The sequence below is a fragment of the Salvelinus alpinus genome, chromosome 1 (assembly GCF_045679555.1).
Source record: "Salvelinus alpinus chromosome 1, SLU_Salpinus.1, whole genome shotgun sequence".
Taxonomy (NCBI): domain Eukaryota; kingdom Metazoa; phylum Chordata; class Actinopteri; order Salmoniformes; family Salmonidae; genus Salvelinus; species Salvelinus alpinus.
Genome location: NC_092086.1, coordinates 78902838 through 78920131, shown reverse-complemented (window position 1 = coordinate 78920131; position 17294 = coordinate 78902838). Strand labels below are relative to the sequence as shown.

Sequence of the window (17294 nt, the reverse complement as noted above, 5' to 3'; positions counted from 1 at the left end):
TGCTGCCACCACCATGCTTCACCATAGAGGTGCCAGGTTTCCTCTAGAAGTGACGCTTGGCATTCAGGCCAAAGAGTTCAATCTAGGTTTCATCAGACCAGAGAATCTCTTTTCTGAAAGTCTTTTGGTGCAGTTTGGCAAATTCCAAGCAGGCTGTGTTGTGCCTTTTACTGAGGAGTGGCCACTCTACCATAAAGGCCTGATTGGTGGGGTACTGTAGAGATGGTTGTTCTTCTAGAAGGTTCTCCCATCTCCAAAGAGGAACTCTAGAGCTCTGTCAGACTGACCATCGGGTTCTTGGTCACCTCCCTGACCAATGCCCTTCTCCCCCGATTGCTCAGTTTTGCCCGGTGGCCAGCATTAGGAAGAGTCTTGATTGTTCCAAACTTCTTCCATTTATGAAAGCTGGAAGCCACAGTGTTCTTGGGGACCTTCAATGCTGCAGACATTTGTTGGGGACTTTCAATGCTGCAGACATTTGTTGGTGCCCTTCCACAGATCTGTACCTCAACACAATCCTGTCTCGGCGCTCTGCGGACAATTTGGTTTGACCTCATGACTTGGTTTTTGCTCTGACATGCACTGTCAACTGTGGAACTTTATATAGACAGGTGTGTGCCTTTCCAAATAATTTCCAATCAATTGAATTTACCACAGGTGGACTCCAATCAAGTTGTAGAAACATCTCAAGGATGATCAATTGAAACAGGATGCACCTGAGCTCAATTTCGAGTCTCATAGCAAAGGGTTTGAATATGGTATTTTTAATAAGGTATTTTTGTTTTTATTTTGTATCAATTTGCACAATGTTGCAAAAACGTGTTTTCGCTTTGTCATTATGGGGTATTGTGTGTAGATTGCTGAGCATTTAAAAAAAAATGTTTTATCCATTTTAGAATAAGGCTGTAACGTAACAAAATGTTGAAAAAGTCAAATGGTCTGAATCATTTTGAGGCACTGTACATGAGCAAACTAGAATAAAGATAATCATTAGCACTCACCTCAACTTATCTAACATTTCCCCAGCCAAATTGTTACCAAATATTCAAATGGAGATTCCCCACGCTTGTCTCAAAGCATCGTGATGATGCTGTCCAAATCAAAATGGTGCCTGAAATTATCATATAGGTCAGGGTTTCCCAAACTCGGTCCTGTCCTGCCACCCCCCCCCCACACACACACGGTCGCGGCCAGCTGTGCCAAACCTGCATCTGTAGTGACGCTTCCAGTGGTTACCCGTGTTAATCCCTAATACACGCTGACTTGAAGAAGCAAGTACATAATTTGTCACCTAACTCTGCTGGGGTTTCTCCCCACTCTTCTTTGCGGTTGCTTTGGCGTTTTAGAGAGCACTTTAGGGCTTATTTTGATTTAAGTGGGTATACATAACATGTTGGTGTTGATCTCCAACAAGTAGGGGAATAATATCAAAAGGTAGTAATACTTGAATTCATTCCATACAAACCAAATTGTGCTCACTCAGATATTATATTTTCACACCTTTTTAGCACAGTTCCAGCAACTATGGTGGATGTCTAACCAGGTTAAGTACAGCTTGGTTTTTCTTGGCTTGGTTTGGCTTGGCTTGGCTTGGCTTGGCTCGTTGGTTTGAAAAACTATACTGCACACAGCCTGCCAGTTGTAATGATGAGTGTTTGTCTCTGTCTGTGCCCTGCAGTCCAGAGTCAGAACCTGGTGACGGACAATGTGGCGGTGGTGGAGGGAGACGTGGCCGTCATCAGCTGCAGGGTGAAGAACAACGACGACTCGGTCATCCAGCTCCTCAACCCCAACAGACAGACAATCTATTTCAGAGACGTCCGACGTGAGTACCACACATACACACAGACAGGCATACATTCACCCACACACACACACACACACACACACACAGAGACAAGCATACACACACACACCTTGGAAATAGATAGGCCTGTTACACTGAGTGTACAAAACATTAAGAACACCTGCTCTTTCCATGGCATGACTGACCAGGTGAAAGCTATGATCCCTTATTGATGTCCCTTGTTAAAAAAACTTCAATCAGTGTAGATGAAGTGGAGGAGACAGGTTAAATAGGGATTTTTACAAGCTTTGAGTGAATTGAGACATGGATTGCGTATGTGTGCCATTCAGAGGGTGGATTAGCAAGACAAAATATTTAGGTGCCTTTGAATGGGGTATGGTAGTAGGTGCCAGGCGCACCGGTTTGTGTCAAGATCTGCAACGCTGCTGGGTTTTTCCGCTCAACAGTTTCCTGTGTGTATCAAGAATGGTCCACCACACAAAAGACATCCATCCAACTTAACACAACTGAGGGAAGCATTGGAGTCAACATGGGCCAGCATCTCTCTGTGGAATGCTGGCCCGTCTGGGCATGGACACCTGGCCCGTCCATGCCCAAACGAATTGAGTCTGTTCTGATGGCAAAAGTGTGCAGTGCAAATCAAAATTAGGAAGGTGTTCCTAATGTTTGGTATACTCAGTGTAGTTCTACATTGACACACATACACATACTGTCATCAAGTCTACAATAATCTTTCGGTCCACTTCAAAATCAAATCAAATCAGATAAAAAATGTATTGGTCACATATTTAGCAGATGTTATTGCGAGTGTAGCGAAATGCTTGTGTTCCTTGCTCCAACAGTGCAGTAGTATCTAAAAATTCACAACAATACACACAGGCCTCTAAGTAAAATAATGGAATTAAGAAATATAAATATTAGGACGAGCATTGTCGGTGTGACATTGACTAGAATACAGTAGAATACAGTATATACATATGAAATGAAAAAAACTGTATGTAAACATTATTAAGGTGACCAGTGTTCCATTATTAAAGTGACTAGTGATTCCATGTCTATGTACAGTACATAGGGCAGCAGCCTCTAAGTTGCACGGTTGAGTAACCGTGTGGTAGCCAGCTAGTGATGGCAGTCTGATGGCCTTGAGATAGAAGCTGTTTTTCAGTCTCTCGGCCCAAGCTTTGATGCACCTGTACTAACCTCGCCTTCTGGATGATAGCAGGGTGAACAGGCCGTGGCTTGGGTGGATATCCTTGATGATCTTTTTGGCCTTCCTGTGACATTGGGTGTTGTAGCTGTCCTGGAAGGCAGGCAGTGTGCCCCCGGTGATGCGTTGGGCAGACCGCACCACTCTCTAGAGAGCCATGCAGTTGCAGGCTGTGAAGTTTCTGTACCAGGCGGTGATACAGCCAGACAAGATGCTCTCAGTTGTGCATCTGTAAAAGTTTGTGAGGGTCTTAGGGGCCAAGCCAAATTTCTTCAGCCTCCTGAGGTTGAAAAGGCGCTGTTGTGCCATCTTCACCACACTGTCTGTGTGGGTGGACCATTTAAAATTGTCAGTGATGTGTACGCCAAGGAACTTGAAGCTTTTGACCTTCTCCACTGCGGTCCCGTCGATGTGGATGGGGGTGTGCTCCCTCTTCTGTTTCCTGAAGTCCACGATTAGGTCCTTTGTTTTGTTGACGTTGAGGGAGATGTTATTTTCCTGGCACAACTCCGCCAGGGCCCTCACCTCCTCCCTGTAGGCTGTCTCGTCATTCTTGGTAATCAGGCCTACTACTGCTGTGTCGTCTACAAACTTGATGATTGAGTTGGAGGCGTGCGTGGCCACGCAGTCATGGGTGAACAGGAGGAGGATCAGTATAGTGGAGGTCCACCTGGGGGCGGCCCGTCAGGAAGTCCAGGATCCAGTTGCACAGGGCGGGGTTCAGACCCAGGGCCCCGAACTTAATGAGCTTGGAGGGTACTATGGTGTTCAAGGCTGAGCTGTAGTCAAGCATTCTTACATAGGTATTCGTCTTGTCCAGATGGGATAGGGCAACTGCAATTGGATAGGGCAAAGGCGATTGCATTGTCTGTGGATATATTGGGGCGTTATGCAAATTAGAGTTGGTCTAGGGTGTCAGGTAAGGTAAAGGTGATATGATCCTGAACCAGCCTCTCAAAGCACTTCATGATGACAGAAGTGAGTGCTACAGGGCGATAGTCATTTAGTTCAGCTACCTTTGCTTGGGTACAGGAACAATGGTGGACATCTTGAATCAAGTGGGGACAGCAGACTGGGATAGGGAGAGATTGAATATGTCCGTAAACACTCCAGCCAGCTGGTCTGCACATGCTCTGAAAACGCGGCTAGGGATGCCTTCTGGGCCAGCAGCCTTGCGAGGGTTAACACGCTTACATGTCTTACTCACGTCGGCCACGGAGAACGAGAGCCCACAATCCTCGGGAGTAGGCCACGTCGATAGCACTGTGTTATCCTCAAAGCAGGTGAAGAAGGTGTTTTGCTTGTCCGTGAGCAAGACGTCAGTGTCCGCGACGTGGCTGGTTTTCCCTTTGATTGTCAGGAGTTCCTGCCACATACAGTTGAAGTCGGAAGTTTACATACACCTTGCCAAATACATTTAAACTCCGTTTTTCACAATTCCTGACATTCAATCCTAGTAAAAATTCCCTGTCTTAGGTCAGTTAGTATCACCACTTTATTTTAAGAATGTGAAACTTCAGAATAATAGTAGAGAGAATGATTTATTTCAGCTTTTATTTATTTCATCGCATTCCCAGTGCGTCAGAAGTTTACATACACTCAATTAGTATTTAGTAGCATTGCCTTTAAATTGTTTAACGTGGGTCAAACGTTTCGGGTTGCTGTTTAAAGGCACAGTCAACTTAGTGTATGTACACTTCTGACCCACTGAAATTGTGATACAGTGAATTATAAGTGAAATAATCTGTCTGTAAACAATTGTTGGAAAAATTACTTGTCATGCACAAAGTAGATGTCCTAACCAAAACTATAGTTTGTTAACAAGAAATGTGTGGAGTGGTTGAAAAACTAGTTTTAATGACTCCAACCTAAGTGTATGTAAATCTCCGACTTCAACTGTCCGTGTCTGAGCCGTTGAATTGCGACTCCACTTTGTCTCTGTACTGATGTTTTGCTGTTCGATTGCCTTATGGAGGGCATAACTGCACCGTTTGTATTCGACCATATTCCCAGTCACCTTGTCATGGTTAAATGCGGTGGTTCGGGCTTTCAGTTTTGCGCGAATGCTGCGATCTAGCCACGTTTTTTTGTTTGGGTAGGTTTTAATTGTCAGTGGGAACAACATCCCCTATACACTTCCTGATGAACTCAGTCACCTTGTCAGTGTATACGTCAATGTTATTCTCAGAGGCAACCCGGAACATATCTCGGTCCAGGTGATCAAAACAATCTTGAAGCATGGATTCCGAATGGTCAGACCAGTGTTGAATTGACCTTAGCACGGGTACTTCCTGTTTGAGTTTCTGCCTATAGGAAAGGAGGAGTAGAGATCAGATTTGACGAACGGAGGGCGGGGAAAAGACCATGTAGCCAACCCAGAATGGAGTGTACAAGTGGTCGAGAGTTTTTGAAGCGTGTGTACTAGTACTTCAGTAGAATTATCCTAAAATTTGCTACTGATGTTATTATACTGAACAAAAATATACACGGAACATGTAAAGTGTTGGTCCCATGTTTCATGAGCTGAAATAAAAGATCCCAGAAATGTTCCATATGCACAAAAAGCATATTTCAATCAAATTTTGTGCACATTATCTGGCAACAGCACCACCAGAGCTGTTGCCACATAATTGAATGTTCATTTCTCTACCATAAGCCGCCTCCAACGTTGTTTTAGAGAATTTGTCAATACGTCCAACCAGCCTCACAACCGCAGACCATGTGTAACCACGCCAGCCCAGGATCTCCACATCTGGCTTCTTCACATGTGGGACCTTTTTTTAAGGTATCTGTGACCAACAGATGGATATCTGTTTTCCCAGTCATTTGAAATCCATAGATAAGGGCCTAATGAATTGATTTCAATTGACTGATTTCCTTATATTAACTGTAACTCAGTCAAATGTTTGAAATGTTTGCATGTTGCGTTTTATTTTATTGTTCAGTGTAGTACTCTCCACTCGCACACACATTAATTTAAAGAGGTTGGATATACACCCACACACACAAACATACTGTATAGCCCTAATGTACGCACACTTTTGCAACAAGTTCCCAAGTCCTGTCTACTTCAGAGACTTCAGGCATGAGTGTACACACACTCACACACACATACACACACACACACACACACACACACAGGGCAAGGTGCAAGGTGACCGGAAGCATGACCGAATACAAACAGTGTAGCTATTCTCTCCGCAAGGCAATCAAGGCAATCAATCAGGCTAAGTCTCAGTACAGAGACAAAATCGAGTCGAAATTCAACAGCTCAGACACAAGAGGTATGTGGCAGGGTCTACAGTCAATCACGGATTACAAAAAGAAAACCAGCCCCGTCGAGGACCAGGATGTCTTGCTCCCAGACAGGCTAAACAACTTTTTTGCCCGCTTTGAGGACAATACAGTGCCACTGACACGGCCCCCTACCAAAACCTGCGGGCTCTCCTTCACTGCAGCCGAGGTGAGTAAAACATTTAAACGTGTTAACCCTCGCAAGGCTGCAGGCCCAGACGGCATTCCCAGCCGCGTCCTCAGAGCATGCGCAGACCAGCTGGCTGGTGTGTTTACGGACATATTCAATCAATCCTTATCCCAGTCTGCTGTTCCCACATGCTTCAAGAGGGCCACCATTGTTCCTGTTCCCAAGAAAGCTAAGGTAACTGAGCTAAACGACTACCGCCCCGTAGCACTCACTTCCGTCATCATGAAGTGCTTTGAGAGACTAGTCAAGGACCATATCACCTCCACCCTACCGGACACCCTAGACCCACTCCAATTTGCTTACCGACCCAATAGGTCCACAGACGACGCAATCGCAACCACACTGCACACTGCCCTAACCCATCTGGACAAGAGGAATACCCATGTGAGAATGCTGTTCATCGATTACAGCTCAGCATTTAACACCATAGTACCCTCCAAACTCGTCATCAAGCTCGAGACCCTGGGTCTCGACCCCGCCCTGTGCAACTGGGTCCTGGACTTCCTGACGGGCCGCCCCCAGGTGGTGAGGGTAGGTAACAACATCTCCACCCCGCTGATCCTCAACACTGGGGCCCCACAAGGGTGCGTTCTGAGCCCTCTCCTGTACTCCCTGTTCACCCACGACTGCGTGGCCATGCACGCCTCCAACTCAATCATCAAGTTTGCGGATGACACTACAGTGGTAGGCTTGATCACCAACAACGACGAGACGGCCTACAGGGAGGAGGTGAGGGCCCTCGGAGTGTGGTGTCAGGAAAATAACCTCATACTCAACGTCAACAAAACAAAGGAGATGATTGTGGACTTCAGGAAACAGCAGAGGGAGCACCCCCCTATCCACATCGACGGGTCAGTAGTGGAGAAGGTGGAAAGTTTTAAGTTCCTCGGTGTACACATCACGGACAAACTGAACTGGTCCACCCACACAGACAGCGTTGTGAAGAAGGCGCAGCAGCGCCTCTTCAACCTCAGGAGGCTGAAGAAATTCGGCTTGTCACCAAAAGCACTCACAAACTTCTACAGATGCACAATCGAGAGCATCCTGTCGGGCTGTATCACCGCCTGGTACGGCAACTGCTCCGCCCACAACCGTAAGGCTCTCCAGAGGGTAGTGAGGTCTGCAGAACGCATCACCAGGGGCAAACTACCTGCCCTCCAGGACACCTACACCACCCGATGTCACAGGAAGGCCATAAAGATCATCAAGGACAACAACCACCCAAGCCACTGCCTGTTCACCCCGCTATCATCCAGAAGGCGAGGTCAGTACAGGTGCATCAAAGCAGGGACCGAGAGACTGAAAAACAGCTTCTATCTCAAGGCCATCAGACTGTTAAACAGCCACCACTAACATTTAGCGGCCGCTGCCAACATACTGACTCAACTCCAGCCACTTTAAAAATGGGAATTGATGGAAATTATGTATAAATGTACCACTAGCCACTTTAAGCAATGCCACTTAATACAATGTTTACATACCCTACATTACCCATCTCATATGTATATATACTGTACTCTATATCATCTACTGCATCTTGCCATCTTTATGCAATACATGTACCACTAGCCACTTTAAACTATGCCACTTTATGTTTACATACCCTACAGTACTCATCTCATATGTATATACCGTACTCTATACCATCTACTGCATCTGCCATGCCGTTCTGTACCACCACTCATTCATATATCTTTATGTACATATTCTTTATCCCTTTTCACTTGTGTGTGTGTGTAAGGTAGTAGTGTGGAATTGTTAGGTTAGATTACTGTTGGTTATTACTGCATTGTCGGAACTAGAAGCACAAGCATTTCGCTACACTCGCATTAACATCTGCTAACCATGTGTATGTGACTAATAAAATTTGATTTGATTTGATTTGATTTGATTTGACACAGAGAAGCAGCCACGTCCTCGGAAGCTCTCCCATCTATCTCTGACGCATCCAATGTTGTGTCCCTCCCTCCCTTTGCACCAACACAAACTCTTCCTCACACACCTACACAGCCACTCAGCCATGTCCTCAAGACCCCCATCGCATGCATAAATCGCGCCTCGTGTTTTTCTGTTTCGCTGGGGCACCAAATACCAAGCCCACAGCTGGCTGTCAAGGGCATCTCATCTTTTGACTGGGCGCCTTGATCTCTTGTGATCTTTTCCCAAGAACACTCTGGCATTTCACTGCAGCTGCACTGTTTAATTATAGCTTGGCTCTGCTACCAGCCTCCCCTGGAATATCATATTGGGCCCCTCCAACTAAAATCCATATTGGGGGAAAAAAGGAGAGAGAGAAAGAGAGGAGAGAGCTTTGACATTGACATCCTGTGACCCCACTTCAAGGGAGCGGTCATAGCCCTGTGTGGTGAGGGGGCCTCACCTCCTCCCAGGCTTAGCCCTCTGCACACAAAGTGAGCACACACAAATACACACACACACACACACAATGATATACTGTAGGCACACTTAGCGAGTTAAGAGACACACACACGCTTTTGGACTGGCATTCACAGTGAAGAGGCAGACACTTGATACCTGTACAGTGGGTGGACAGCCATACTTTTGAAGGCCAGAGTCCCCTGGGCCCCGGATGGTACCTGTCTGAAAGCAGCCTCTGCATTACCAAAGGACACCTTTACCTTACCTTGACCACTACAGCTCCCAATCTCTTAATGAAGACCTCACCTCCATCTCCTCTGGTTTTTCAAGGCACTGACCCGGCCATTAAGGGGACGGCAGCAGCCAAGCCAAAAGTTCACCCTCTCTGATCTTTCCGCCCCTCGCTTTATCATTTAAAGATGTCTCTCTCAGGCGCCCTTCAAAGGTGAGAAAACCGCATGGAATCAGCTAAAGGGCCATGGGAGAAGAGGAAGGTTGGGCGCCAAGATTCCCTTTTCTACAACGCTTGAAGTGTGTGTGTGCGAGTGTATCGTGTCTGCATATGTGTGTGGTGGGGGTCTGTCAGAGGAGCCAAATTACCCTCCCCCACCTACCTTCGCCCTCTCTCGCTCCTTAATAAAACTTTAATGGGCTCCTCTCAAAAAGTAGCCGGGTCCACTAATCAGAATTGATTGCCGCCACTTAGGAAGAACCCAGAAGCTTGTCTCCAAGAAGCTGGAGTCAGCCCTCCTCAAAGCTGGAGCCAGCCCTCCTCGATGAAACCAGGGCGAAACGACGCAAATCATATACAATGAGAGAGAGAGGGAGAAAAGAGAGAAAGATAGAAGAAAGGAATAACCCATTGCAGCCATCAAAGTTGAGTTTATCTCATCTTTATATATATTTTTTGCTCTGCTATGAATTGGAGTTTATTTTCCCCCCTTTTGTGTTTACAGTCAGCTTCATTTCAATGCAGAGATTGCCAGGACTCAATGGATTTGGTGTGTTTGTGCAGCCTTTTGAGCTCCATCATCCGTTTCCTCGACGGTGCCGAACGGACCTTTGGCTATTTGTGATAACACGAAAATAAGCAATGTATATTCAACACCACTTTAGGCGACTGTCCACCCCTCGCGAATGGAAATGAGTGTCTTTTTTTTTTTAATGGCATTGTCCGCGTTGATCTGACCCAGGCAAATGAATTTGAAATCTTGGACAGAAAGTCCTCTGTTTTATTATTTCATACCTAAGTAGGATCACTTTATTCATGAGATGGCTTGGGGCCTTCTGATACGAGGTAAATAACAAAAGAGCCGAATTGAGTGATGCAATACCCTCCAAAACCAATTATGTTTTTTGAATACTCTTGCAATGTGAACTGTGAATCAGTTTTATTTTGAAGAAAGCTGTTTATTCATTTTCATAGAGAGGCTGTTTGTTTGGTTGTAGAGAGGCTGCATGAAGAACATTGACTTGGGTTTTCACAATCTAATTCAAGACCACCATAGATATTATACATAGACATTCCCTAAAATAAAATGTATACAGTACAAACGTTCCTCCAAGTCTCTGCCTTGTGTGGGTGTTACATAAAATACATGTGCTAGTTTTGAAACTCCTATAGCTACTGTATTCAAGTTTGAATCAGCAGGAATAGTCTACTGCTGTGTTTTGAGACTTCCACAGCGACAATCCCCCCCTCCACTTAATCCAAAGACTTTGTTTTCATTATTGTTACCAAAATCCTCGCTGCAGGCATGCTTCAATGATAATTACGATTGTCAGAATTGCTCCGTCTCTCCTCAGCCCGAACTCATGATGAGGGAGAAAGGGGTGGAAAAAGAGAAGAAAGGGAGAGGGGTCATCCTCCATGTTGTAGCACCTCTGAACCCAAAGAAGAAGGGGATCGGGAGAAATACCTCAGAAATACCTCGCCAGGCATGCTTTGACATTACTGGAATTAATTTGTTTGCGAAGCGTCCTGCTTGCCTTTTCTTTACCGCCCATATCTATTATTCCGTCTGAAATGTACTGCGGTTTCCAACCCTGCTGTGTGACTGGGCTATTTCCCATTGTTTCCTTGTCCTTGTTCTTCTTTGTGTCTGTTTTCTCCCTGTTCCTTGCCACTATGATTCATATTCCCACATATTGTTTTGATCAAGTGTTTGTTGCCTCACCAGTGTCTCTCCACACTTGTTTTTACTGTGTTATCATTGCCTTTTCTTGCCCACTTCTGTCTGCCCCTGTGTTTGTACTTTCCAAGAAGTACATTATCTGAGAAACCCTCTGCCAAACTAAAGGAAATGAAAGAACGAATCAACATCGAAATACTTTCTTTTTCAGTTAGTTTTCTTTAGTGGAATTGCTTTCCACTTCTAGTGCCTTTGTTTTCCTTGAACTCACCCCATTGGACAGCACTGCTGCGGCAGGAGCTAGTGGGGACACGTTGCGTGTCCATTCCCGGGCTCCCCCATGGTGAGCTGGATGTCGCGGGCGGGCGCCGTTGTTGTGCCGTAATGGGGACATGGCGGGCCACTGAACCCTCACAACATGGCGATGCTTGTGTCCAGGAACAACACCACTGCGCTAGTGAAAGGCTATGTTCCCTGTTGAACACAGAGCTTTTGTGTTGTCAAGTCCTAACACTGTTGTACCGTCCAAAAATGTATCAGTGTTCAGTTTCTCACCACCTCCAATTCTCTCCGTTTTTTTGGCCAAAGCCACATCTGTGTTGTTGATATACACTACCTTTCAAAAGTTTGGGGTCACTTAAAAATTTCCTTGTTTTTGAAAGAAAAGCAAATTTTTTGTCCATTAAAATAACATCAAATTGACAGTGTAGACATGGTTAATGTTGTAAATGACTATTGTAGCTGGAAACGGATGATTTTGATTGGAAAATCTACATAGGCGTACAGCGGCCCATTATCAGCAACCATCACTCCTGTGTTCCAGTGGCACGTTGTGTTAGCTAATCCAAGTTTATAATTTTAAAAGGCTAATTGATCATTAGAAAACCCTTTTGCAATTATGTTAGCACAGCTGAAAACTGTTGTTTTGATTAAAGAAGCAGTAAAACTGGCCTTCTTTAGACTAGTTGAGCATCTGGAGCATCAGCATTTGTGGGTTCGATTACAGGCTCAAAATATCCAGAAACAACTGGATACAAACTTTCTTCTGAAACTCGTCAGTCTATTCTTGTTCTGAGAAATGATGGCTATTCCATGCAAGAAATTGCCAAGAAACTGAAGTTCTGGTACAACGCTGTGTACTACTCCCTTCACAGAACAGCGCAAACTGTCTCTAACCAGAAAAGAAAGAAGAGTGCGAGGCCCCGGTGCACAACTGAGCAAGAGGACAAGTACATTAGAGTGTCTAGTTTGAAAAACAAACGCCTCACAAGTCCTCAACTGGCAGCTTCATTAAATAGTACCCCCAAAACACCAGTCTCAACATCAACAGTGAAGAGGTGACTCCGGGATGCTGGCCCTCTTGGCAGAGTTCCTCTGTCCAGTGTCTGTGTTCTTTTGCCCATCTTAATCTTTTCTTTTTATTGGCCAGTCTGAGAGATGGCTTTTTCTTTGCAACTCTGCCTAGAAGGCCAGCCTCCCGGAGTCACCTCTTCACTGTTGATGTTGAGACTACAATTTAGCATGCAATTGGGATGCTTGCTATCCACCAGAGCTGTTGCCAGAGAGCTAAATGTTCTCTACCATATTCCTCCTCCAAAGTCGTTTTGGAGAATTTGGCAGTACGTCCAACCGGACACAACTGCAGACCACGTGTAACCACGCCAGCCCAGGACCCACATCCGGATTTTCCACCTACAGGATCCTCTGAGACCAGCCACCCGGACAGCTGATGAAACTATGGGTTTGCACAACCGAAGAATTTCTGCACAAACTGTCAGAAACCGTCTCAGGGAATCTCATATGCGTGCTCGTCGTCCTCACCAGTGTCTTGACCTGACTGCAGTTAGGCGTCGTAACCGACCTCAGTGGGCAAATGCTCACCTTCGATGGCCACTTGCTTGCAGTAGAAGTGTGCTCTTCACGGATGAATCCCGGTTTATCTATACCGGGCAGATGGCAGACAGTGTGTATGGCGTCGTGTGGGCTAGCGGTTTGCTGATGTTGACGTTGTGAACAGAGTGCCCCATGGTGGCGGGGGGGTTATGTTATGGGCAGGCATAAGCTATGGACAACGAACACAATTGCATTTTATCGTTGGCAATTTGAATGCACAGAGATACCGTGACGAGATCCTGAGGCCCATTGTCGTGCCATTCATCCGCCACCACCACCTCATGTTTCAGGATGATATTGCAAGGCCCCATGTCACAAGAAATCTGTACACAATTCCTGGAAGCTGACAATGTCCCAGTTCTTCCATGGCCTGCATACCCACCAGACATGTCACCCATTGAGCATGTTTGGAATGCTCTGGATCGACGTGTACGACAGTGTGTTCCAGTTCCCGCCAATATTCACCAACTTTGCACAGCCATTGAAGAGGAGTGGGACAACATTCCACAGGCCACAATCAACAGCCTGATCGACTCTATGCAAAAGAGATGTGTTGCGCTGCATGAGCCAAATGGTGGTCACGCCAGACACTGACTGCTTTTCTGACCTACGCACCTACCTTTTTTCGAAGGTATCTGTGACCAACAGATGCATATCTGTATCCCCAGTCATGTGAAAGCCATCAATTATGACCTAATGAATTTATTTGACTGATGTCCTTATATGAGCTGTAACTCAGTAAAATCTTTGAAATTCTTGCATATTGCGTTTATATATTTTTTTATAAGGCCTCGCGTTTGACTGACAGCCTCTCTTGCGCTCCTCCTCCTCTTTTTCCCTTTTTCCCATGCTTTTGGAATAAAAGCAAAAGAGCACGGCTAACCAGTTGGAACCAAGAACAATCAGCTTCACCCCCTTCCCCATCCCCCATCGCCATCACATCCCTGGCTTTCATGTGCCCGCCGCTGCAAACTGTAATGATGCCAGATCATTTTGCTATTTGTTTCCATTTATTTATGTATTTATTCACGCTACCTCTTTTTATGTTGTTGGTTTTGCTCTTTTGAACTGAGCTGCTGTGGGTGAGAATAAACGTGGCTTGGGGAGGGGAAGAAGACACAGAGAGCAATAAATGGCCGCTGTCAATCTGTTGGGGTTGGTGGGGGGAAGGTTTCATCTTAACCAGACGTTGGCATTCTCCATTGGCATTCTCCATCGCGTGATCCAAGGCAAAACAAACCACTGATGGACTGCTCATTAGTCTGCGCGTGTGTGTGTGTGTGTGTGTGTGTGTGTGTGTGTGTGTGTGTGTGTGTGTGTGTGTGTGTGTGTGTGTGTGTGTGTGTGTGTGTGTGTGTGTGTGTGTGTGTGTGTGTGTGTGTGTGTCATTCAACACACACTGCTGTTCTAATTAGGTGAGGGACCCTGAGCTGGATACGAAGACCTCAAAGTTAGGTCTGGCGTTTGTTGTTTGGTTAGCATCCCTCTATGTGAGCTCTCTCCATAGTGGGCAAGCAAGGTTTGCTGGATGTGATGGACTAGAGTCGGAAGTGTGGGAGTGAGCATATGGCGACCACGTGTCTGTAGACTTTACCTCATACTCTTGAAACTCCACCTGGAACTCCACTCAAAGATACACACTTACTGTATACTCTCACCTAGTAGGTCGACAGTCATCTTCATAGTCCGTGCATAACAATGACACTCTTTTGACCTACCCCCCCCCCCCCCCTTCTATCGCTCCTTTTCTCTCTCTCCCTCTTTCTCTCCCTATCTCTCTTTCTTTGACCGTTCAGCCCTGAAAGATGCCCGCTTCCAGCTGGTGAACTTCTCGGACAATGAGCTGCGGGTGTCTCTGTCCAACGTGACCCTGTCTGACGAGGGGAGATACGTGTGCCAGCTGTACACAGACCCTCCACAGGAGGCCTATGCTGACATCACTGTGCTGAGTATGACTACACACACTTTTATTTGTATTTATTTTTATATTTCACCTTTATTTAACCAGGTAGGCCAGTTGAGAACAAGTTCTCATTTACAACTGCGATCTGGCCAAGATAAAGCTAAGCAGTGGGACAAAAACAACAACACAGAGTTACACATGGGATAAACAAACGTACAGTCAATAACACAATAGAAAAATATATGTACAATGTGTGCAAATGTAGTAAGATTAGGGAGGTAAGGCAATAAATAGGCCATAGAGGCAAAATAATTACAATTTAGCATTAACACTGGAGTGATAGATGTGCAGATGATGATGTGCAAGTAGAGATACTGGGATACTCACAAGTATAGTAAAACATGTACACACACACACACACACACACACACACACACACACACACACACACACACACACACACACACACACACACACACACACACACACAGCTATCACTGGCACGTCAAAGACCGATGGAGTGGTTGATCCCTCAGCTGTATCTTAAAGTAGCCTTCTCTCACTCACTTTTGCACTCAGAGACAAACTTTAACCCTTTCTCTTCACTCTGTTTTTGTGACAGAAGATAAGTGCAGGGTTTCAATAATGATAATAAAGGACAAATAAAAACAGTCATCAAGGTGTCGAGCCAGTGTCGAGCCAATGTCCAATTAACAGGAGTAAAACTCTCGCTTTTAGGGATGAGGCCATTTCATTGAAAGCAAAATATGTTTTATATGTCACTTTCATGATGTCATGTTTTGTAAGCATACATACAAAACAATCCAAAGCCAACAGAACGGCTTCAATCTAAACCTTGTCAAGCTAGTTGACGAACATTGTCTTCAGCTCACAGCCCTATTTGGCGTCAAAGCACAAACACTTCAAGAGCCACGCCAATCAAAACCCAGCACCCATCCAGTTCTCCACTGTGCATCCTCACAGGGTTTTTGAGGAGAAATTACATTGTGTGCGTATTATACAATGCGACATACAAAACGTGCTTGAAACAAGAGCACGCACTTAGACATAATGATGGCGTTTTGGCAATGAAGTTTGACAGCGGGATGCGGGGAATGATTGTGATCTGAAAGTGTTCACAAGGAGGAAATGGGGAGACTGGCTCTGGCTTGGATCTGTGTGTCTGGGCCAAGGCAGGGGTAGAACAGTGCAAATGGTATCAAGCTGTTTCAAGTGGCGGTAGGTAGCCAGCAAGAGCTGGAATTAAGTAACCCAAAATCGGTGAGTGGTCTCAACTCACATGTTTATGGGAACAGTCTAGTTTAGAGAAGGGGAAAACATCCTATAACATCTGAAGTGTACTGCATATTGTCAGCGTAGGGGCTTTATTATAAAGTGGGTGATTTTTATCAGCCTTTCGCCAAAAGCTGATAGGTGCTGATTCTGACTTGGATACGCGCACTTAAATATAACTTTGTCCTTTTTCACACTTTCTTTTCTGCGCGCATTCTGACTTTGTTTTGTTACAACAAAACAACTGTAGTCAATCTGATTTATCTCAAAGTATTTCCGCAAATGGTTAAGACATCTAAGATGGTGGTTTAAACCCCCTGGTTTTTAGAGTGATTTATGCCCCAAGTTCCTTAAACACTGTGTATATTTGTCCCCCCTGCCAGTCCCTCCAGGCAACCCAATCATCGAGTCCCGGGAGGGGCAGGTAATCGAGGGCAATGAGACAGAGATGACCTGCACCGCCATGGGCAGCAAGCCCGCCGCCACCATCAGATGGATGAAGGGAGACAAAGAGCTCCAAGGTAGGTTACTGCCCGTTAACACTGTCACGCCCAAAACACTTTGTCAACCCTGTCACTCACAAAATACTTTAGTGGTCTTCTACAACTCAGCGGAGTCTCCGACTGAAAGACCAAAGTCTTAAACAAGATGTTTCTTATGAAGACGGATAAGAAGACGACGGTTAAAGTCATTGTAGTGAAGTACTCCGTATGTATTGTAAAGTTATCTATTGTTGGAAATGCATCATTTTCCATTCCCTACATTGATTAGGTTCAAATGAATTGACTCAGTGATATAGTGATACATTCATGACCATATCTTTATTCAAAGGCCTTCACATAGTTTGTCAATAAAACCAGACAGAGACTCAGTGGGTGATGGCTCATCACCAAGTCAACACCAAAACCCCTCCCCTCATCATCTCCATAGACGTTTCCTTTAACGCATCTCTTGGCACCGCTACCTCTACGGTCTCTTTATAACTTTCCTCTCTCTTGATTTATTTTCTACTTCCTTCCTTCCCTCATTCCTTTATAATTAGCCCCACGTCAATGACACTTCCGCCTAATTGGGTCACTCCCGTGGCTCTGAATGACTTCCATTAGAGTGATGGGCTGGCTCAGTGGTCGACGAGCCTCTTGGCACAGTGACAGCTTTCAAGCCTCTCTTCAAAGGGAGCTGGGATTAGGGGGGCC

General features: G+C 45.5%; 1 protein-coding gene across 5 annotated transcripts in view; it reads left to right on the top strand.

Moving 5' to 3' along the window:
* Positions 1-17294, top strand: part of cadm1a (cell adhesion molecule 1a) — a 418595-nt gene that overhangs the window by 335105 nt on the left and 66196 nt on the right. For all 5 annotated transcript variants that reach the window (XM_071327384.1, XM_071327376.1, XM_071327368.1 and 2 more), the window contains 3 exons: positions 1679-1825; positions 14699-14851; positions 16482-16619. In XM_071327384.1, coding sequence (XP_071183485.1) covers positions 1679-1825; positions 14699-14851; positions 16482-16619 — 438 coding nt within the window. The remainder of the gene's footprint in view (positions 1-1678; positions 1826-14698; positions 14852-16481; positions 16620-17294) is intronic.